Here is a 23,585-nt window from a genome sequence, read left to right as displayed (position 1 = left end):
AATTAGCTAGCTACATCTGTTACTTTTTGTCAAGTGCAGTCATAATCATGAGTCATCGCTGGAGTATAGCCAATTAGGCCTAATGTGAGACTGTCTATTAGTACAGTAGCCTACCATCGCAGAGCAGAGCAGACTACGGTGGTGGATGGTCCCTCCCATTTCCCAAGTTTGTCTATCTGGATTCTTTGAAGTTACTTTTCTTCACCTCTTTAGATTCTCGCAGCTGAACCACCACACCCAATGCGGCGCTTCGCTTCCCCACCTTCGTTTCCGTCTCTGGGCTGGCTCAGGTGGCGTTAAAACGACAGGGAATGTCATTTTACTAGTTTTGGACCCATACTCGATGCAGTTAACATTTAGCAGGAAATGGATAGAATAGATAGATAGAATATTAAAGTTCGTTTGGTTTACTCACGGCACCAAAAAGAACATGAGCGACAAGGAAGCAGAAGGAGACGCCGCCGCCGGTGCCAAAATATCTAAATCTGACAAGGACCAGGTGGGCAGCTATTAAAACTGTCATTTAGCCTAGATGAGTTATTTATGACGGTTAACATAATATTTTCCAACGATGTTCGAACGAATGCTGTATGTGAAAAGTTATAAACGTACTATGGCAGGCAGGAATGTGCGGGCTGGTGTTTGTGTATGCTCTCTAATATGCAAGGGAATTCACAAAGAATGATTTAACTCTTTACGCACTTTATAAAACTAGAGTGGCAGTTGCGAGTTGCCCAATAATAACTTCCTCACTCAGCCCTCACCTACACCTAGTCACCATTGCGCCAAAGTAAACATTTGGGATAAACAAACGTAAAACCCTGCCTGCAGCTACATCATCAATCATATGCTCCAAACGTATCGAAAATGTGTTTTTTCTGAAACAGATCTTAAACCTAGGGTAGAACGGGCCCCGGCCGGGGTAACTAATTTTCACTAAGTTGTCCTGGAGGCAACATGGCAGTCAAATCTAAACGTATACCTTTATTTCCTGTCTTCTATCAATTGAAATGATGAGTAAGGGCCATCAAAATAATAATAAAGTGGTCTTGTTGCTGAAATTGCCCCAGGTTAGGGGTAAATTGATCCAAGTCAAGGGGTAAATTGACACACATTTTACAAATAGTCTTATTTATTTTCTTAACAGTTATTTAAACAACATAAAACCAAATAAATTCAGAACCGTTTAATATTTGCAGTTGTTTATACATACAACTGCAAACACACAATAAAGAACAAACAACCAAGAAAGTGAATTCATACATTTCCAGCTAAGCCAAAAAATACAACTACATTTTTTTTTCTCACATGCATGATTGGGTTCATTTTGCCCCAGAGCCAACATTTTTGACTAGAATAATACTTAGACCATTTCTATGGGCCTCATGACTCAGCTAGGGTCGTGGCAGCGGTGGCCGAACGGTTTGCGGAGCGGTCTTGATACCGGAAGGTCGCCAGTTCGAATCCCCGGACCGGCACGTTAAAATTACCACCGCTGAAGTGCCCTTGAGCAAGGCATTGAACCCCAACCATGAAATGTTCTATGAGCAGGGCGTGGCTGTAAACGAGCATCTCGAGCTTAGTCCACTTACCCTGGGTAAACAAAGAACTTTGCTTTACTTTGCTTTGGTTACTTACTTTTGGGATCCTTGTTTACCTTTTCTGTATTTGGGGAGATGGTACATTAAGGGTCCCTTGAATGTCAATCCATGATGAACCCACCCTGGTACGTACCTGTACCACTGTCTGGTCACGGACAAATATAACGTTGCTTGAGTGTTGGTGAGATTGTGTGAATCGCCGTTAAGTGTTTTTAATCTATTTTTGAAATGTAGCTTAATTCTCAAATTCTCTCTTCCTTGACTTCCCATGTCCTGCCTCCTCCACCACACTCCATTCTAAAGCATTGTACATTGTATAAGGCAGGCCAATCAGAGGCAGTAACCAGGACGTGCAGCTAGCCAATCGCAGCGTGGGAGGCGGGACATGGGAAGTCAAGGAAGAGAGAATTTGAGAGCTAAATTTCAAAAATACATTAAAATTCCTTAATAGCAACGCCGATTCAAACAAGTTTCAGCGGCAGCCTACTGCTGCTTTACGCATTTTTTAAAAATCACACTCAAGCGACGTTATAGTTGTCCGTAACCACTAACCAGACAGTTGTATGGGTGCGTACCATGGGGAGTGACATTCAAGGGGCACTTGTTGTTACCATCAAGGGACCCTTGTTACCGTCTCCCCAAATACAGAAAAGGTAAACCAGGGTCCCGAAAGGGGCTAGGTTTTATCCATTAGCAAATCACCAACATGTGTGATGTGGTATACATTTCTAGACCTAGGTAAATTTACTTTGATATAGCAGATTAGCAGTCATTCTACCTGACCAGAAATCTTGCATTGACCTGCAAAGTGTAGAGAAATCTTACTTTACCTACCAAAAAAATAGAATCACACATGTGTGAAGTGAGGGGCGCTCTTATCATCATACATCATCTCATTCCGGCCAATCAGAATTTGAGTCCTCACCTTCAATGTTTGTTACACAATGTTTCCGTTAACACAAACACTCAAAATTGTCCATTCATTGTCAGTGGCATTTAATGTTTGTGTTAGGACAAAAGTTGGGTTACACACACCAAAAGCTGGACATAGGAGGGGTTATCGCCCCTCAACAAAACAAAGGTTGTGTAAAATAATGTTTTCTATTTTCCCCATATGCTTCCCAACTTCACAGCCAGGTGTAAATGATGGATGGATTTAAGCAAGGTCACATGCTGACACAGTTTAAGATAAAGGGTGTGGGTCAACGACGTACCCACTGGCTCATCTTACCCTGTTCTCCACTACATGTTACATGTTTTACATCAAAAAATGTCATAACTTTGCAATGTGCTGTAATTAACCATAACCTGTGAAACTGTTCTCAGAGGTGGATACCCAAACTCATCAAGAAAAGAGTGTGCACCACCTTTGTGGAAGATTCTTCCAGGTAAACATAAACAATAGCCTAACTGAAAATGGCAAAAAGGGAAATAAAACTTGTTTCTAGAGCTGATACAGCATTTCTTAATAATTGCGTATACATCATGTTTTGATGTTTTTCCCTGTTTGTCTCAATCAGTACAGGCGCTCTATGCCAGTGTGGGGGTCGGAGGGATGCCCATGAATCAGTGGCTCTGGGCGACTACTTCAGCACAGCCATCGTCAACCATTGGGACAGTGCCCAGCACTCCTCTGAATATCCCACCGATGCCTTTGGAGAGTTGCATTTTGCGGGAACCAGCAAGAGGCACAGCTATGTGGGTGACTGACCGTCAAATGTGACTGATAAATGTTTACTGTGGTTCATGGAGTATCCTTTATCAATTTCAACATATTACTGAGATTATTGGTTATGCTTTAAGACCCCCGAGAGGGTGAGGAAATGGAGAAAAATCCATTTCCTCACCCTCCAAAATCTAAATGGATTGCAAAATCTCAAACTAAATGTTTTTCATTAGACCTGGTTAGTAGAATGAGAATACATTTCACCCACACACACACGTCTGCAAGCCGCTCATTACACAATTATTCCTCTATTTTAGCTCCTTGCTCAAATGCTCTTTTAGAAAGGGCAGAGCATTTAATGATAATTTACCCTACCTGACTACCACAGTTGGCCCTGCTTGAAATCCTGGCCACACCACATCTATCTACATAGTAAATACTCAGGATTAAATGAACACAGAGTTGATCATGCTGATCAGCTTGTCTGAATGGTGGTACCCGTTGTCGGAGAATTGGAAGCCGATTTATGATGGCAGCACTGTCTATACTCATTGGTATAAACTGAGAGAAAGAGTAACTGCAAAAGCGGAAAACACAGCAATAGGCACCAATCGTTTTGAGGCCTGTGTCCTAATAGTCCAGTCAGACAAACCCACAGATTACTTCAATTTGATCAATATGGGGTAGTTTTGGGGTAGTTCTAATGCAGCAATTGGTCTATACACCGGCCTAGACCTTAGCCTGTCGGTATTTAGGTTGTGTCCATCACTGTCATAATCTTATTTAATTTACTCCTCTAGTTCCTGCGCATGTCATGGAACACTGACCCCTCTATGGCCTACACCTTGATGACAACCCATTGGGGTTTGCCCTCGCCCAACCTGGTGGTGTCTGTGGTGGGTGGAGAAGGCAATTCAAAGGTCAAGACCTGGGTTCGGGAGGTGCTCAGGCAGGGGCTGGTCAAAGCCTCACAAAGCACAGGTAGGTGCGATATAGGTCTGCAACTATTACATTTTATTAGCCATTATTCCGTATATATATATATATATATATATATATATATATATATATATACACACACACACACACACACACGCATACATTTTTAAACAAGAAACCTGTCTGTACATCCTCTGTGTTGCTATGGAGTGAAAAAGGGAGAACACAGTAAAAATCAGATACGCATGGCTTGGCAGAACAAAACTCATGAAAGAGGGGTGCATTGTTGGGGCCAGCACTGCCTGAAGGGACTTGAAGTGGCTCATAGCTCATGTTGTATGTACTAATATCGTACTTTCTTTCACCTGCATCAGTAATGATGAAACTTACACACTGCTAAATACAAAAATTAAACTATAATGCCCAACACTTCCAAGGATATTATTTTCTTGGAAAAAACGAAATCCTTGCCAAAAACAAACAAACTAAATTGCCCAACCCCTCCAAGGATACTGAATAATAAAATCCTTGAAAGAAATTATTTTAAAAAAGCCTCATGATGATAGGGAAATGTAGAAATAGCTTTGCGCTGCACGACTCCTTGGGGTCTGTTCCCAGTTTGTTGCCACAATGACCATTTCCTCCTAACTGATGTGCCAAGGCCAGGTAGCACACTGTGATAGTAACCCCCATTATTCTCAACAATAGAACCATCTCAGTAACTGTCCTTTCTCCTGTCTTACTCTCACACACGCATGAGGTTGTACACACACACACCCCTATGCCATCATCACAACTGCATTACCAGAGAGTTTTGTGGATGTTGTGCAAGATACACAGGATGCAGACATGCAGTACAGTCCTGTGAGAACTGTCCACTCTTTCACTTCCCTCCTCTTGAGATTAGTAAATATAGATACACTGCATATAGACATACACTGTGTATAATATACATAAACAAATGTAGTTTATATAAATACGACATACTAGTGTCCTATCCCATTTATGGCACCGGAGTCTTCTATTGTAGATAGAAATAAATGATTAAATTAAATGGTTACTTCTGCTTTCATAATCCAATTAACCTTATACTATTGTCATATTGTGAATTGCATTGTCACAAATGCAATAGCATGTGAGCTTGTACATCTGCCATTTCTGCTATTTTGAGTATTAGTTGAAAATCTGAAAGGTTTTGCAAAATGTCTGCCTATAAAAATGACATGCCCAACATAACGATGCCACGTTGGAAGTGATTTAAGCCAGGTCTATTTCACTTTAAAACACTTCTGGGGTCATTTCAATTTCAACATCTACTCTGGCTTTTGTGTGCAGTTTTTAAGTTGCTTGATTCAATATTTAGATAGTTGCCCCCCCTCCTATACAAGACCCATTCGAATTCATTTTCTATTTTAACTATGTTAAGACTAATTGAAAATGGTACACACTGTCTGGGGTGCACACTAAAGTCAGAGTAGACATTCAAATGTTTCAAAGAGATATACTCCAAGTGGCAGCGGTGGCCGAACGGTTTGCGGAGCGGTCTTGATACCGGAAGGTCGCCAGTTCGTATCCCCGGACCGGCACGTTAAAATTACCACCGCTGAAGTGCCCTTGAGCAAGGCATTGAACCACTACCATGAAATGTTCTATGAGCAGGGCCTGGCTGTAAACAGTAAAAGTATCTGATGCTTAGTCCAGTTACCCTGGGTAAATATAGTAACTTTGCTTACTTTGCTTTGGCTCAAGAAGTTTAGTAATTTAATGATTTATACTGAAATCACAGTAGTGGCATTTGACAGCTCCCAAGGCTCATTCTTAAAAACTTTATAACAAATTCCAGCTTTGAACTGTGAATATCAAGACATCTCTAATGATGAAATTTGTCACTCTCCCTTTCTATCACCAAAACACACTAAAATCTACTTAATCTCACTCTTACTCACATATTTACACCCAGGGGCCTGGATACTGACATCAGGCTTGCGTGAAGGCGTCGGGCGATGCGTAGGAGAGGCGGTGAGGGACCACGCCACCGCAGCATCAACAAGCGTCAACAACGTCGTTGCCTTGGGCATTGCTCCCTGGGGCCTCGTGCACAACCGACAACATTTGGTCAACCCTCAGGTATACGCGCATACTTTACAAGTAGTTTTCCTATATTGAAATTTGACTGAAAGAGTGTACTCACTACTCTCTCTCTCACACACACACACACACACACACGTACACACACACACACACACACACACACACACACACACACACACACCAGAACATGCTCTTGACCCATTTCCCGGTCATGACCTACATGTACTGTAGTTTATATACACTGTAATTCCTGGTTATTATTATTATTATTTTTTTCATCCCTCAGGGCAGCTTCCCTGCTAGGTACTATATCCAGAACAAAACCGGGAACAACTATAGCCTCGACAACAACTACCAGGCTTTCTTGCTGGTGGACGATGGGAGTGTAGGTCGCAGAGGAGGAGAGACAAGCTTTAGGGCTAAGCTAGAGGACTACATCTCACACCAACGCACGGGCATCTGGGGTAAGGGATGGTGGCGCATGTAAAGAATTTGTTTGTTAGTGGAATTAAAATGATCATGGGTATTGTTTGCCATGACCAGGGGGGGGGGGTAGGGGGTAGACATACACATAAAGCCAGCCCAACAAAAACTTTTCAGGTGCTGAACAACAATATGTACATTGCATAGGCCCATATATTTATTTATTTATTTCCTGTTTAAAATGCACATTGTGTATGTGCTCTGTGCACAATTTCAAAGGGAGGTTCGTACACTGTGGGTCTTCATCAGGTCACAGCAGAACTGATGAAGACCTAGCCTGCCTTTGCAATGCATATTGCCCCAGGCAGATCACGCAGTGCCAGTGATCAGTATGGCTGCACGAGGCTAATGAAGACCCACAGTGGTCGAAACGTTATTTGAAACTCTAATATAAATTCTCTACTGGGAGCTACAGTGTGTGAACTTCCCTTCCTTTCTTCCAAACTGCTAGAAGAACCATCATGTTTTATGTTTACTCCTCTCTGAGGTGGTCTTTAGACGAGAACGGTGTTCATAAGAAACGGAAAAATAATTAATTGTGAAGTGAAACCACCTCCCAGAGTGGAAATATTTGTTAACGCCGTTTTATCCCTTCTCCGTGTAAACAGGCAAAGCGGTGAATCCGCAAAACTTATGACATCATGGCTCACGTTGGCTCACAGCGCATACAGTATGTTTATTACATTGATGCAGAGCCATATATGATATAATGGAGTTCCTGAACAAGCCTCCGTCCTCGCCTACAAAGCGCTGCTCATCGACGATGGTGAATGTAAAACCATGATGTAAATAAAATTTGCGTTTATGTAGCCTAATGTATTATAAAATATATAACCATCCCGTGGCACGCTCTGCCTGCATGCTCTGGCCTTTCTGTGAAAGCAGGCAGCGAGCGACGGCCACAACCACGTTGTGTTCTGGAAGCGTCATTCAAAACCCCGATAGGGTTGCGTGAAGGGGGATCTACCTGGTTCTTCTTCTTATACGTGGATGACTGGTCTATTTGGCAGCCCGTTACCGCCACCTAGCGACATTATAGCGTTTTCATAAAGTGTGCGTTCTCGTGTAAAGGGTCAATAAAAAATGAGAACGAGAAATCAGAGGAGTGCCGTTTTCAAGTAGGCCTAGTGGTTGTGGGGAAACTGTTGCGGCTGAAAGCTGAATCACAGAATTTTGCATTACTCGTTAAATGAGTATAAAGTCATAAAGACCTAACCATCATTCACTTCAGATTCACTCTTCATTTTGACTCCTTTTGACCACCTAGTGTTTATTGCATGTTTCTATGTAGGAATTGATGGGATTAAGCACAGGCATCTGATTGGACACTGGCCATTGCATGCTGCTGCTTGAATTTCAGGCTGAGCTATTCAACATGTAGAATCAAGTAGAGAGTGGTCCTCAAAGCTCCAGTGGAAAGTCATTTCTTCACATATTGAAAGTTGAATGTGCAGCTCTCTATTGTCTTATGTACAGAGAGCCAGGTTGATACCAAATTAAAGGGTTAGAATGTACTAAATATACAAATACAAACATGAAACAAAATGTGGAACTATAATGGCACTATTCACATAAGAGATGTAGCTACAGTACATCAGTATGCTATCGATCTATAAATGCACAAAGTCTCTGTACGTGTGTATGTACGTACGTCTGTAATCCACGTAACTCCGTCGGATAGCTGGTTGTCCAGAACCAGCACAAAAGCCTCTGCCCAGGCTCTGGACAGGGCCCAAATTAGCCAATTGATCACACCAACACCTGATCACCCCTAGATCTCCATATATGGAGCTGGCCTGTTCACAATGAACGTGCGACCTCGCCCTTCATATCAGAAAGGTTGCCGACCCCTGGCATATACTCATGTCATTACAGTACTCCATATACTGTATGGCCAGAAAAGGAATACACACATAATTCTGCATTAAAGAATTGCATAACTGGGTGTGCCATGCATTTCCAATCATTCACGAGTAGGCCGGTGCCCAACGGGCAGTGTTCTAGTAGCTATAAATAAACTACCAGTTTGAGTTGTGATTTCATTTTTTCTTCTTGCAGGCAGTGGCAGCATTGACATTCCTGTTCTCTGCATGCTCATATCGGGAGAGGCGGCAACGCTTGAGGTACAGTCACTGCTTTTAATGCAATAATCATTCATCCAATATAATTAATTACATAACTGGGATTTTATCAGTCAGGCACATACAGGCTAACAATGTTATCATACTACTCTTATGAAAACCTACAATAAAAACAATGCACATGGGGGTGTAAAACTTGACCGCACCAACGGACAGGATTATGTAATGTTGACCTTGACAACATAACATAATAGAAATGGAATTATCCTTTCAAGTTTCATGAAAATCCAGGCACAATTATAATATCCTACCACGCTCAGGTTTCTCTGCTCTGTTTCATTGACTAACGATATGACAAGCTGCCATCTCCATCCTGATTGACTAACGATATGACAAGCTGCCATCTCCATCCTGATTGACTAACGATATGACAAGCTGCCATCTCCATCCTGATTGACTAACGATATGACAGAATCTGCCATCTCCATCCTGATTGACTAACGATATGACAGAAGCTGCCATCTCCATCCTGATTGACTAACGATATGACAAGCTGCCGTCTCCATCCTGATTGACTAACGATATGACAGAATCTGCCATCTCCATCCTGATTGACTAACGATATGACAAGCTGCCATCTCCATCCTGATTGACTAACGATATGACAAGCTGCCATCTCCATCCTGATTGACTAACGATATGACAGAATCTGCCATCTCCATCCTGATTGACTAACGATATGACAAGCTGCCATCTCCATCCTGATTGACTAACGATATGACAGAATCTGCCATCTCCATCCTGATTGACTAACGATATGACGGAATCTGCCATCTCCATCCTGATTGACTAACGATATGACAAGCTGCCATCTCCATGCTGAATGCTGATTGACTAACGAGTAACGATATGACAAGCTGCCATCTCCATACTGATTTGCCTTTAAGCATATTTGGATGACTGCTCACAACAGAGGAGACATCTGAGCGTGCAACTCCAACTGATTCTTACATTTTTTACTAGCTTGTGAATACCTCTCTCCAACCTTTGGGTGTGTGCCATCTAAACCGATAAATAACCCATAATAAAGACTGCAGCGACCAGTGCTTTTGTATCCATTCCAGGCATCAGAATGTTTATAAATTGGAGGGCTATGTAAAGAAATAAGACCCAGGCATTAAAAGTAGTAACCCATAGAGAAAATAAATGCATATGTCTCTCCCCCTCTCACTTTCTCTTGTTCTCCTTTTCCCTCCCCTAATATCTTCATCAGCGGGTGGATCTGTCTCTGAGGAAATCAACGCCCTGGTTGGTGCTGGCAGGTTCAGGAGGGGTGGCTGATCTATTGTGTGGCATTTTAGAGAACCTGTCATCTGCCCCTGCTGCCCAGTCCTCCAATGAGGGAGATGGTGAGGCAGGTCATAGTGATCTGAAGGATAAGGTGGCGGAAAGGGTCAGAAAGCACTTCCCTTCTGTAGCAGACACGGATAAACTTGTTGAACAGGTAAGTGCAGTTGGTGGCGCAAACTACCGCAAAGTAATGTGGCTTTCAACACACCCTTAACTCAATGGGCTTTTCTGAACATGGATAGGTCTACGGGTGTTAAAGTGTCTGTCCTGTCCTGTTGTTGTTCCTCCTTTCTGTGTTCAGGTCAATGGCCAGCACTGATGCTTAAACACATAAACCGTATGTACTTTGTTGACTAGGGCCCCCCACAGAGACCTCTTTTTCCCCTCTACACCACATCCAATCATACAAGCTCACATTCAATCTACAAGCTCACAACACATCGCAACATGACTATTTTCACAGAATGTTCGCCTATTATGGAATGCCCACAACAAGGCTGTTAGGGTTCATGTGGACAAATGCATAGTTTGTTTTAGCTGAAAATTACTTTTGTCCTACTTATCCAGACTCAGACAAGGTCATGGTCATGGATGTCTTTTTTAATGTCTGTGCTTGCAGTTTATATGTAAACGGCTCTAAAGGAGCATTAGAATACTGTCTGCATAACTGGCCATCAATGATTGTATCTAACTCCGGTTAATAATAGTCGGGAAACTTCAAAGGCCTGCAAAGTGTCTGTCTGCCTGTTGCACGCTGTGGACTCAGTGGCCAGGGTTGTACAGTATATCATATGTCACAAGTTTAAATCTGGCTGATGACATTTGCTGCATGACTGCAAGTCAAACTCTTTAGCTTGCTTCCCATAGTGTACCAAACAGAGCAGAAAAATAGTCTTACAGGTTTCTGTTTACAGTTGATATGTAATTGCGGAAATGGGTAATGTCCTCATCCTGTGACCCTTGACTCTGACCCTCAGGCTCTGAGCATCTACCAGAACAGAGACCTAATCACAGTCTACTATGGAGAGCAGGAGGGGCCAGATGACTTTGATACAGTCCTACTCAAGGCCCTGGTGCGAGGTATAGAACAATATTATAATACATGCTGTATATTATAATCCTTAGTTCCGGGAGGTTAAAATAAAGTGGCACACTGTACATTATGATTTTGCTGTAACGCGCGTGTCTGTGTGTCTGTGTGCGCATGTTTCAGCCAGTAAGAGCCGTGTATCTTGTGACGACAGCCCATACACTGAGGAGCTGAAACTTGCAGTCACCTGGAACAGAGTGGACATCGCCAAGAGTGAGCTCTTCAATGGCGACATCCACTGGAGGGTGAGAACCAACACATAACAAGAATTCATAGAAATAAATATAATCGCTACAGGTTCATACATGTAAATACTACCACCTAGTGGCAGTGACATGTTACCACTGCAGATTTTGGAGTTACTTTTTTTGGCTTTCGCCTTTTTATTGAAAGAGGGATAGATGAAAGTAGGCTGACAGGAAATGGGGGGTGACACGCAGTAAAGGCCGTCGGGATCGGGAGTCGAGCCCGCAGCACACTGCCAGACTGGATTACCAGCCAAGGTGCCCAGAGAGCTACGCCAGCCGTCCGGACCAGATTTTGGAGTTACTTTGAGTGACTCAGATTCACTGACCTCGTGACCTGTAACATGTTGTCACATCACACAAGTAAAAGAGTTGGTGAACAAAGAAAATAACAAAGTGGAATTTAAAGTGAAATTAGGCAGAAATACTTGTTTTGCAGGTAGAGTAACACACACACAAACACACACACCATGATTTGCATCAGCTGTAGCCCCAGAGTGAACCAATTTTCAACCCAAGTGCAACCTGCTGCATTATGCATTATTGTGGGGGGCTCCCACACAATAACACATTTTTAAGTATTATTAGTAGTGCTGTATTTTTGAGTGGTGCAAACCACTCCAACAACCAGCTTTGTCTGTATGTTTGTGTACCTGTGTACGTGTCCGTGCAATGTTTGTGTACCTGTGTACGTGTCCGTGCACAGGTGAGCATGGTTACAATGGTTAGTGTGTGACGTCACTGACATAGCTGATCAGACTATATAAGACCTTGCACCACTCAGTTCACACGGGTGTGATTTTTATAAATGATAACATTGTCACACAATCTATATTGTACAATACTGTTTTAATGCTGGTATAGGCAATTACACAGAAAAATCGTATAGACCTGAATGAGATCTATTTCATTTCCTGGGCTACAACAGCTAAATGACCCGTCTTCTTCATTCACCAGGACGAGGACCTGGAGGACTCCATGACGGATGCCCTGGTCAACAACAAGCCCCAGTTTGTGCGTCTCTTCACTGAGAATGGCTTCAACATCATGGCCTACCTGACCTACGGCAGGCTGGAGAGCCTCTACCGCACAGTGGCTGATGGCACGCTGGCGTACTATTTGCTACAGCGTCGCCTGGTGGAGCGACAGGGAATCCCGGGCTCTGTGGGTAACCTGCTAGACTCGCCGGCAAAGTCCAATTCGGGAAGCCCTCGGAGTGGACCAACGACAGCGATCACCCTGTTTGAGGTAGGGCTTTGGGAAATGCGTACTATGATCCTTGATTGATCAGTGGCACTGCAGAGATGAATAAGGTTCGGGGAGGGCAATCTAGTTGGAAAAACAAATGTGTAATTCATTGGTCAATAATATACAGTAATCATGATAATTGAAATTGGAATCTGTTTTATGAATCTTTCTGCAAAAAAAGAAAACTAAATCAGGAGTTTGACAGAGGCACAGGAAATGTGGCCTTTGTCATAGGTTTGCCTTCTTTCCTCACTTATATCTTTTTTCCATTTCCCTGCCTCTCCAGGTGTCTCGTGTCCTGGAGATGTTAATGGGCGACGTGTGCAAGCCGTTCTACTTCCCTACTCTGGGACTAGAAGACTTCACCTCCCACCGGAGGGCACTGAGGGTACTCTTCAGAATACTAACTACTAACTTCTTAAACCCTATGCCTATATACTTGATTACCGGGATTCACTAGGGGTCTGAACATGGCCCCCTCCTTTTTAAGTGGTACAAACCACTTCCTTAAGTGAGTATGTGTGTGGGTGCCTGCCTGCCTGGCGCCTGGGTATGTGTGAGCACCAAAACAGCATGGTTGTTTTTCACCACCTGTGCGCAACCTAACACACACGCACATATTAACTGTATGGTGATTTCAGGTGTGCCAGTACAGTACAGTACAGTGACAGTACAGTAGAAGGTACAGTAGAGGGACCCCCACACGGTAACTCTGTCATTTCTCAACCGTTTCGGACGTGGGGCGGCTCGCCGGAATCGGGCCGGCATCCTGGGTGCGTTCCTGTGGTTCTGGAACTCCCCCCCCCCCCCCCCCCGGGGACCCACACACGGAGTTGCACCACTTACTTCACACGGTGTGATTTTTCCCTCTACACCAAAACTCTCTGGCAAAAATGGCCAATTTACAAGCTCACATGTCTGCTAATTTTGCTGAATATTCACCTACAGTATTATGATACACCAATAATTGGGATGCTAGCTAGGGCTCATGTGTTTTGTACTGTATTACATTTCTTCAGTTTGATTATGTAAATGCTGTGCTACTTATCACAGTTACTTTCTGAAAGGCCTGATCAGTAATATAAACAAACAAATAGCCCTGGATATGTTTTTAATCCCTAGGTCAGGTGATTGACTCAGGTCATAATAGACTACAAATATTAACATTTTAATGTATGTTGTCTATGGTGGTAAACAAAACGGACCTATATTTATGATAGATACCTTTTAGGAGAAATGCTGATGCCAGAGATGATAGGGTAAGATAGTTCCAGAGATGATAGGGTAAGATAGTTCCAGAGATGATAAAGTAAGATAGTTCCAAGTAGTAGATTTTCCATCTACAAATGAAACTTTTTAAGAAATGTATGTAAATATAACCCTAATTTATATGTTCCCGGATTGTGTTTTTACCGCCCGTCTCCCATTTCGTCTTCATAGTTATGTTCTCTCCTCCTCAGCGTGCCAGTAAGCTAATGCGTGGAGACTGTATATACAGGGACCAGCTCTGTCGCTACCCCTGGGCCTCTCTCTTTATCTGGGCAGTCCTACAGAACCGCAGTGAGATGGCTGTCTTCTTCTGGGAGATGGTAAAACACCTAATGCTCAGAGAATGCTGACAGATTTGTATGTACATATGTTATGTTGGGTCATATGTACTCTCTCCCTCTGTCCCCCTGTTCATTCCAGGCAGGGGAGTCGGTGCTGAGTGCTCTGAGTGCTTGCAAGATGCTAAGGGAGATGTCGAAGGTTGAAATTGAGGCGGAGAACAAATTTTCTATGAAAGAGCTGGCACAGAAGTTTGAGAACTTGGCACATGGTGAGACTTTGAACAAATCACTGAAACTAATGTTTTAGGTTGTTGCTCCTCAACTGATACCCTATGTCTACAAGCTCTTTAACGGCACAAAACCCATTTCTATCCTAATAATGCCTAAACAGAACCATTTCAACCTTGTACGTTAAGTCATCTGTTTGCTCTGGTTGATTGCACAATGCATTGTGGATATGGTACTGCCACCACCAACCTTTTAAGAGCTTTATACATGGCTTATTGTAAACCTGATTCATCTCTTTACTTCCCCCTGTAATATCATCTTGTGTTTGCTATCTAATCATGAATAAGTAATAACTCAACTGAAGTTACTTTTCAACACTATCCAGTTTGGAAACTGTCTACTGCATGAAGATGTCTAATTGTTTCTTTATTTTCAGCTCTCTATAATATTATTTTCTGTGGGCTGTCTTGTGCCCTCAGATGTGTTCGGTTCATGTTACCAGAGTGATGAGAGTCGCTCCTTCAAGCTGCTCATCAGAAAGTCCCCAGTATGGGGCGGCACAACATGCCTCCAGATGGGCACGTCTGCTGACGCACGCCTCTTCTTCAGCCACGATGGAGTACAGGTTTGTTCATCTATCTGGCTGGCTCAGCTGCCGGTTACTGTGTTAAAAGGTCCTCAAAACACTAGATTATTTTCCTGACATCGGTGCCTCCGGCTTGGCCCGTCGCTCCAACAAAAAACATTGGCAGTGTTTGTGGATTAGAAGTTGGTGAGCTATCAGGCATGCTGTTGTCACTGATCTAGTGACCCCTGGTGACATTAGTTCAGTGAGCTATCAGGCATGCTGTCGTCACTGATCTAGTGACCCCTGCTGACATTAGTTGGGGCACCTGTTCAGCGGGCAGGAGATCTGAGAGAGGTGGCATGAACGGTGAACCTCTGCATGTATTGCATTCTCCCAGTGAAACTCCTCATTGTTTAATGAAACAAAGATAAGAGACAAGTGACTCCATGTTCATGTTGGTCTACACCTTTTGTCAGGACGACACTGAGGGGTTTACTGTTATTAGTACTACTGTATGTAGCTTATCAAATTACATAATCAACTGACGGCTAAAAACAGACCATTCTTCTCTGCTGTCCAGTCGCTGCTGTCTCAGATTTGGTGGGGTGACATGAAGAGGAGCACAGACGTGTGGAAACTTCTCCTTACATTTTTCTGCCCCATCCTCTGCTACACAAGCCTCATTTCCTTCAGGTTGGTGCCCGGCCCTACACGTTTTCTTGTTGCCCCATTTGTGTATTATACTACTTATTACCAAAATTATAGATGCATTTCAAAATTAGTTTGAAGACTTTTTTAAGTTGAGCTTTGTTTTTGTTCACAATTTACAATTTACAATTTAGGCATTTAGCAGACGCTCTTAATCCAGAGCGACTTACATTAAGCAATAACAAAAGCATGGCATACATCACATATATAAAAAGTAGTTATCATGAATCATGCGTAGACTAAGAACGTAACAGTGGAGTATCTATGTAAACTATACATATCTATGTAAACTAAACTATACATACTATACTATATTTGTCATACCGCTCCACCTCGCAGGAAACCAGAGGGAGAGGAGAAGTCTGAACAATCCAACCAAGACCAACCGGGTCGGGACAATGACAGCAGCTATGGAGGCTATGGAAACACCATCTTCTCCTTCTCTGATATGAAGCACATGTAATCATCACTTAATACACAAATGTACCATCCTCTCTGTAAATCAATCAAGTGAGAACATTCCACCCACAGTAAGAGCAATGCTTTTACTTGATTAACACATTGAGAGCCCCCGCAATACTGCCCAAAATCACTTTCACCTAGAAAATCCATTCACATTTTTTATAATTCAGCTGACTGTGGAGACACATGCTGGAACTTTTTACTTTGAAATGTTTTATAGTTTCTGAGTTATTTAATTTAAACGTCAAATGCATTCTCAATGGCGAAAACACAAACTTTGGCACCACGTGTTAAAAAAAAAGTGTTTTGATTTTTCTGATTTTTTTTTTTTTTAATAAAATAAATAAATATATATATATATATATATATATATATATATATATATATATATATATATATATATATATATATATATATTTTTTAAAGACGTCCACAGACGTCTTGGGCTATGCACGTGCGGTAATACCCAGGACGTCCACAGACGTTTTGGGCACAAAATAGTAGGATGTGTAACCTTTTATTGCATTGTCTTCCTTGGTCAGACTATCATAGTTTTACTGACTCACACAATATGTAATTGTATTTTTCTAGTGATGCTGAAACACCGGAAACAAGTCCCAGTACACCTGCTCCAATCAAAGGTAAAGCCTATCTTACAGTCAGTTGCTGTTGGTATGTACCCCATTCCCAAGGGAAGACAGACTATGCACCCACTGCACACAAAATGTGGTGGAAGCAGAGCTACACTTTCTAACCACCTGCCCGCTATACCAAGATATCAGAGACACATACTTCCCACAGATTACACACACCCATGACCAACGACAAAAAACTCCCATACATATTGGGAGAAATGCAACATTGTGCGAACACAACTGCAAGATTTGTGAAGTGTTGCGATTAAAGCCAATAGCATAGAACCACCTCAAGGACTACTGCCTGTATCGAGTAGACCTCTAGACCTACTGTACATGTAAACAGAGCTGCTACTTTGCTATTGCTATTTGTTTCAAAAAGCTTCATACCCCATGCATATAACATTTATATAATGATTTACACAATGCTGTACCCCCTATAACTGTATATACTTTCCCCATTTTCAAACTAAACTCATGCCAATAAAGCTGTATGTATTTTACCAGTGTGAAGTGAGAACACTTAACTAGTTCATATGGCATGATGTGTCTTATTGAAGTGATTATATTCCTAATAGTGGTCAAACTTTCTCACCTGTACAGGCATACCCAACTCTCCGCCACGCAAAAGTCCCTTTATTGTATCAAGATGGCGTCAGTTCTGGATCGCTCCCGTCACTTCCTTTTTGGGCAACGTGCTGATGTACTTTGTCTTCCTGCTCCTGTTTGCCTATGTGCTGCTGGTGGACTTTAAGCCACCTCCCCCTCGAGGCCCAGCCATCACTGAATACGTGCTGTACTTCTGGGTGTTCACCATCGTATGCGAGGAGATCCGAGAGGTGAGTGGGAGGAGGTTAGGTTCTCTTGCATTGCATTTCCCATGTTGGTACACTCTGCTCATAATATTCACCATATTGGAATCAGAATACATAATTTGATTGCCAAGTTTGTATACAATCAGCATCCCTCATGTTCTGCCTAACAAAACAGTATATTAAACCTATTTTCACCTAATATATAATTACAAAACACTGGATGAAAACACTGTCCTCTTACAGCTGATTGAACATCATAATCACATAACCAATGCATTCACAAATTGGTTTGATTGACGTTTAATTACTTTTCAGACATTCTTCGTGGGCAACAGGACTTTGCGCCAGAGGATGAGTCTATACTCGCAGGATCTCTGGAACCAGTGTGACCTCACTGCCATCATTTTGTTCATTATTGGTCTTATTTGCAGGTTGGTAGATGGACATTTTTGACAATTAGTAGAAGTACACTACTTGAAGTAAATGGAGAGCTTTGAGAAGCCAGAATGGGGATCAGAATCTTCAAATCATAAAAAGAGAAGTTGAATTAAATTGTATTAAATACATGAACCTTAGCGTCCCTATTCTGGGCAAGTCATAATAGGCAAAACATTTGGCAAAAATAGGTGAACTTTCAGCAAAAATAGCCCAATGCGCCCAATTTGTTGCCGAGAAACATGTAGGGGCGAAGTACAGGCCCCTCAAAGAAGCATTTTTAGTGGTTCAAGAGATTCAAATGTGTGCTTATTCTGCTTGTTTGTCAGGATGTTTGAGTGGTCCTATGAGTCTGGACGAAGTTTCCTGTGTATCGACTACATGGTCTTCACACTCCGCCTCATTCACATCTTTGCCATTCACAAAGAAATGGGACCAAAAATCATAATTGTTGGCAAGATGGTAAGACACGACACGGACATCAATGTTCTTTCATCCTGCTGTGAGGGTAGTGTTGGTCACTCGTAACGTGCGTTTGTTTCTCACTTTCAGATGAAAGACATCTTCTTCTTCCTCTTCTTCTTGGGGGTGTGGATAACGGCATATGGAGTAGCTAATCAGGCGCTGCTCTATTCCTATGATCCCAACCCAGATCGTATCTTCCGTCACGTGTTCTACAGACCGTACTTGCACATTTTTGGACAGATTCCCGTTGAGGAAGTAGATGGTATGTCTGTTTTAGTTTCACATCTGTGTACAGTTGGGTGCCACCGATATTGTCCCTTATCATTTGACCCATGTAGGCATGACCTCAACATTTTAAAAAATCCTTCTAAATCCTCCAGTTTTCTGAAATAAATATTTTCACGATTTTTCAAAAATAGCAGATCTACAAGCTCGTAGCGCGCCACTCGGTGGCGCGCTATGAGCTTGTAGATCTGCTATTTTTCAATAGCTAAATTATAACCATGTTTAAAACACCAAAGGGGTTCCCGCCCAAAATGGGTTAACTGTCCTTTTGCGCAGATCACGCAAACCTCAGCAAAAAGAAAAGGACAATATCGATGGCCTCCAACTGTAAGAGTTTGAAATTCAACCTTCCAATCCTCCTCATCATCATTATTATTATTGGTTTTTTTTTGTTTCATCAAAGTGGGAAAGCAATGGGACATGCCCTGCACTGACAACGTGACGCTGATAGATGGCGGTGCTGAGCCATGCAGGAGCTTGTACAGCAACTGGCTGGTGGTCATTCTGCTGGTGGTTTACCTGCTGGTCACCAACATTCTGCTCATCAACCTCCTCATTGCCATGTTCAGGTAGAGAACCAGGAACCAGGGACATTTCCCCTTGGTTCTGTCTGTGGCTCCATAACAGTGCTCTGTAGAGAACGCTGGCTGTATCTCTCTTCTTGGTTTCCCACTCAGTCACACCGTTATCACAGTTATCTCCTCATCATCTCTGATCTTGCCTTCTACAGTACATGTCACCCGCGCATCCCATGAAATGTTATTTTTCAGTGTGTTGATATTAGGGGTGAAAAATGAAATCGATCAATTAAACGCAACTAATAATCGATTCACAAATGTCAAAAATATATTATTTAATTATTTTAAAAATATATTTTATTTTACAAAAAAGGACGTCCTGTGAGTTTTCTGCAAGTGTTGATGTCAAATATAACCTTTTATTTTTTAAGATATATATTTTTTGGCTTTTCTGCCTTTATTGATAGGTTGAAAGTAGACTAACAGGAAATGTGGAGAGAGATTGGGGAAGACACGTGGCAAAGGCCGTCGGGATCGGGAGTCGAACCCGCGGCACGCCGTCAGGCTCGCTTAGCGTAGCCTGGCTAATAAGCCAGACTCAAATCGTCAGGAATTTAGATATTTCTGCCCCTATGATTGCTACAGTCAGAGGCGGACTTACCGTTGGGCTAGGGGGGGCTGCAGCCCAGGGGCCCCCGTCTAGGGGGGCCCCCGAAAAAAATATATAAAAAAATAAGATGTATTTATTTATTTTATTATAAAATTGTAAAGTATTGAAATCCAATTCAAGTGAAATGTGTGTATAGTTATTGTATTTAGTTGTATTATGGTTAAACCATTGAGAGCTTCTGCCTGCCTGCCTGCCTGCCTGCCTCTCTTTTTAGGGGCCTGTGTACCCCAAAATGAAAACAAAATAGCCCAAAAATGTTCCGTGGCTCCGCCGCGTGCCCCAAGGGAGGCCCTCAAATTTGCTCCAGCCAGGGGGCCCTCAGCAAGGTAAATCCGGCTCTGTCTACAGTACATGGTGTTGATTTGATTTTGATCCACCATGCAGCTACACCTTCTCCAAGGTGCAGGAGCACAGCGACATCTACTGGAAGTTCCAGCGCTACAACCTCATCGTGGAGTACCACTCCCGCCCTTCTCTGGCTCCTCCATTCATCATCCTGTCCCACCTTCATCTCTTTATCAAGAGGAAAATACGCAAGGTGCCCTCTATGAAGATCCACCACTTCGGTCAGTATTTCATTTGGATCAAATTGAAAATATTTTGTGATTTTGACCATTGTGTGAAGTTTTGATTTGACCATTTTGTGAAGTTTTGATTTTGAAGAACAACACTAGAATCATTGATTAAAGTACATCGATGCTCGGGTCATAATGAGGGGAGACGTTCCCAAGGCATTATTCTTAAAAACTGATCTCATCTGTGCAAAATTTGTGTAACACCGATTTTAGTACCTACCGAACATTGATTATGATGGAAACAATGTAATGTTTTGATTTGTGGACATTGTCTAGGATTCTAGGCCAAGCTTTTCAACCTCATCAGCTCATGTCTACGACGATACTGCTCAAATTATGTTAATGCATGCAAATAATTTCAGCATTTTTCCCCAATGATTAGTGTTGGATTTAGGAGTAGGGAAAGAGGCTAACCGTCTCATTACATGGGAGACCATTCAAAAGGAGAACTTCCTGACAGACCAGAGCAAGATTCAGAGAGGCAGCGACTCCGAGAGGCTTAAGCGGATGTCTGCCAAGTGAGATAACGACTTCATCCAATTTCACTTCATGTCGATCACTAAATTGACCTCGGGCCATAAACTTGCACCAGTTAAATAGCTCTGTATCGCATTGTACTGAACTGTGTGTGTTTTGGCAGAGTGGACGGTGTGCTGAAACAGCTGACTGAAACCAGAGACGTTGACCACAGGCTGAGAGCTTTGGAGACCGAGGTAACTTAAAGCTGTCTATTCAAAGCACCCCCCTCGGGCCTGTTCCTATGCCTCACATTGATCTTTTGTCTGTGATGATGACACCTCAGGCACAATCTTTTGTCTGTGATGACACCTCGGGCACAATTTACACATTTATTATTATTAAAAAAAAAAAAAAAAATTAACAAGTTATTTAAAGGTTGAGATTCATTCTGCTTTTGGTCCACTAGGTGGAGAATTGCTTGAAGGCTCTCACCTGGATCACAGATACGTTGGCACAAAGCACGCTGGCCAAACCTGGTCTACCACCCCCCACCTTTAGAAGTATTTCTACAGACACGAGTTCAAGTTCTGGAATGATGAAATAATACATTTAGAGAGACTAGATAACATGTAAGTACAGAATGTCTGCAGATCCCACTTTATTGTTCTCTTTTGACACGTAAATAGTTTTTTTTTTTCTTTTTTTTGTGGCTTTCACCTTTATTATTTTTATATTTTGTTTTTATAGAGGGACAGACAGTAGGCTGACAGGAAATGGGGAGAGAGATGGGGGGGTGACATGCAGTAAAGGCCGTCAGGATCAGGGGTCGAACCCGCGGCACACTGCCAGACTGGATTAGCAGCCAAGGTGCCTGGACCGCTGAGCCACAGCCCAGGCCACCCAGTGTCCTCCTGTTCACAGAGACATTCTCATCTTCCTCTGCATTCACCAATTCCTTAATACTTGCAGCCCTTCAGGTTCAATGAAAGGGAGGGAGGAATCACCTTTCTCTTTGTCTGCTGCTAAGCCAACTGATGGCCAGTTCTTGATTCTAAACAATGTTAACACATTTTGTGCCCAAAACGTCTGTGGACGTCTTGGGTATTACCGCACGTGCATAGCCCAAGACGTCTGTGGACGTCTTTGAAAAAAAAAAAAAAAAAAAACTTTATTTTTTTTTATACGTGGTGCCAAAGTTTGTGTTTTCGCCATTGAGAATGCATTTGGCGTTTAAATTAAATAACTCAGAAACTATAAAACATTTCAAAGTAAAAAGTTCCAGCATGTGTCTCCACAGTCAGCTGAATTATAAAAAATGTGAATGGATTTTCTAGGTGAAAGTGATTTTGGGCAGTTTTGCGTGGGCTCTCTTAAGCATGTATTCGACTAATGCAGTGGTTCTCAAAGTGGGGTCCAGGTACCCTCAGTGTTCCTTGTGATGGTTCCAATTCCAAATAGAGCCTTACCGTTCTGTAACTCTTGAGTGTACAAATGGAACCAAATGGACCTTTCCAGGGTCCATTATAGATAGGCCTATAGAAATATTTACCCTTTTGGGTTCAAAAGAAAAGTTTGAAAACCACTGGACTAATGTATTCCTAACTTCAACTGAAAGCAGGGAATAGGCACAGTTTTGTACACTAACTTCAACTGAAAGCAGGGAATAGGCACAGTTTTGTACACTAACTTCAACTGAAAGCAGGGAATAGGCACAGTTTTGTACACTATCAAGTAAATAATGGAATATATTTTTTATGTGCACTGTTCAGCACATGCAAAGGGAAATAATATACTGTGTGGGTGTATTTGTTTGTGTAATGTATTATGTATTCACAGTTGCTGCACTATTGCACTGGTACTGTATCTTTAAAAAATATATTTTTACAAGGTGTATTTGATGTTCACATGGGTTGCTGCTGTTTCATGTTCAAATTTAATTAGTTTCCATGTGATTTTTAAACTAAAATGCTTATTTAGTACCTTGATATATCATGTTAAGGATCAACAATGCTGATGTTGGTATTAATGTAAATGGAAAAATGGCACTACATATTGGAGAATCTAGTCTCTGAACTCGATATAGAATGCTGTAGGCCAGCATGTCCCAAGCATGTAACATGTGGTCATATTTCACTGGCATCAAATTACCCCATGGGACCATTCTGTTCTGTACATGTGCTTGGTGGTATCTGTACACGTTTACTGTACAAATGTGTACTTGCTAATGCTAAATGTATGGTTTTCCATAAAAAAGCTACATGATTATGAATACTACAGAAGTGTCAATGATGAGACGTGTATGGATTGGAATCCTTTTAAATAATTAAAGTACATTTACATTTGAACATGCAGTAGTAAATCTTTGTCCTGGACATCTGGACCCTCAGCCTGTTGAGCATTATGGGGAGAAATGAAAAC

At 42.2% G+C, this 23,585-nt stretch overlaps 1 protein-coding gene across 3 annotated transcripts; it reads left to right on the top strand.

The window, feature by feature from the left end:
- The first annotated feature begins 145 nt into the window (after window positions 1-145).
- LOC306915620 (transient receptor potential cation channel subfamily M member 4-like) lies at window positions 146-23,512 on the top strand. 3 transcript variants are annotated; one of them, XR_013788852.1, is made up of 28 exons: window positions 146-499; window positions 2,928-2,989; window positions 3,122-3,299; window positions 4,068-4,248; window positions 6,167-6,333; window positions 6,584-6,761; window positions 8,839-8,903; window positions 10,135-10,365; window positions 11,189-11,291; window positions 11,425-11,546; window positions 12,504-12,794; window positions 13,081-13,182; window positions 14,255-14,383; window positions 14,484-14,613; window positions 15,052-15,197; window positions 15,721-15,833; window positions 16,188-16,307; window positions 16,902-16,951; window positions 17,549-17,784; window positions 18,076-18,191; window positions 18,525-18,657; window positions 18,748-18,922; window positions 19,349-19,514; window positions 20,518-20,699; window positions 21,091-21,226; window positions 21,349-21,421; window positions 21,634-22,792; window positions 22,877-23,512. XR_013788852.1 is itself a non-coding variant. In XM_079493069.1 (28 exons), the coding sequence occupies exons 1-27, from the start codon at window positions 431-433 to the stop codon at window positions 21,769-21,771; spliced, it is 3,792 nt and encodes a 1,263-aa protein (XP_079349195.1). In that variant the 5' UTR covers window positions 146-430; the 3' UTR covers window positions 21,772-21,796; window positions 21,915-23,512. The 3 variants fall into 3 exon arrangements, 2 of the variants coding, with proteins under 2 accessions (XP_079349195.1, XP_079349194.1); XM_079493069.1 differs by having other exon boundaries at window positions 21,634-21,796; window positions 21,915-23,512; XM_079493068.1 differs by having other exon boundaries at window positions 21,634-23,512.
- The last annotated feature ends 73 nt before the right edge of the window (window positions 23,513-23,585 follow it).

Source organism: Electrona antarctica (assembly GCF_951216825.1).
Source record: "Electrona antarctica genome assembly, chromosome: 22".
Classification (NCBI taxonomy): Eukaryota; Metazoa; Chordata; class Actinopteri; order Myctophiformes; family Myctophidae; genus Electrona; species Electrona antarctica.
The sequence above is the reverse complement of the archived record's forward strand: the minus strand, read 5'-3'. Positions and strand labels throughout refer to the sequence as shown.

Coding starts and splice junctions, on each gene's coding strand:
- LOC306915620 (XM_079493069.1), top strand. CDS start 431: ATGAGCGACAAGGAAGCAGAAGGAGACGCCGCCGCCGGTGCCAAAATA. Junction 14,614..15,051: donor GTTTGAGAACTTGGCACATG/GTGAGACTTTGA, acceptor TTGTGCCCTCAG/ATGTGTTCGGTTCATGTTAC. Junction 21,422..21,633: donor TGAGAGCTTTGGAGACCGAG/GTAACTTAAAGC, acceptor TTGGTCCACTAG/GTGGAGAATTGCTTGAAGGC.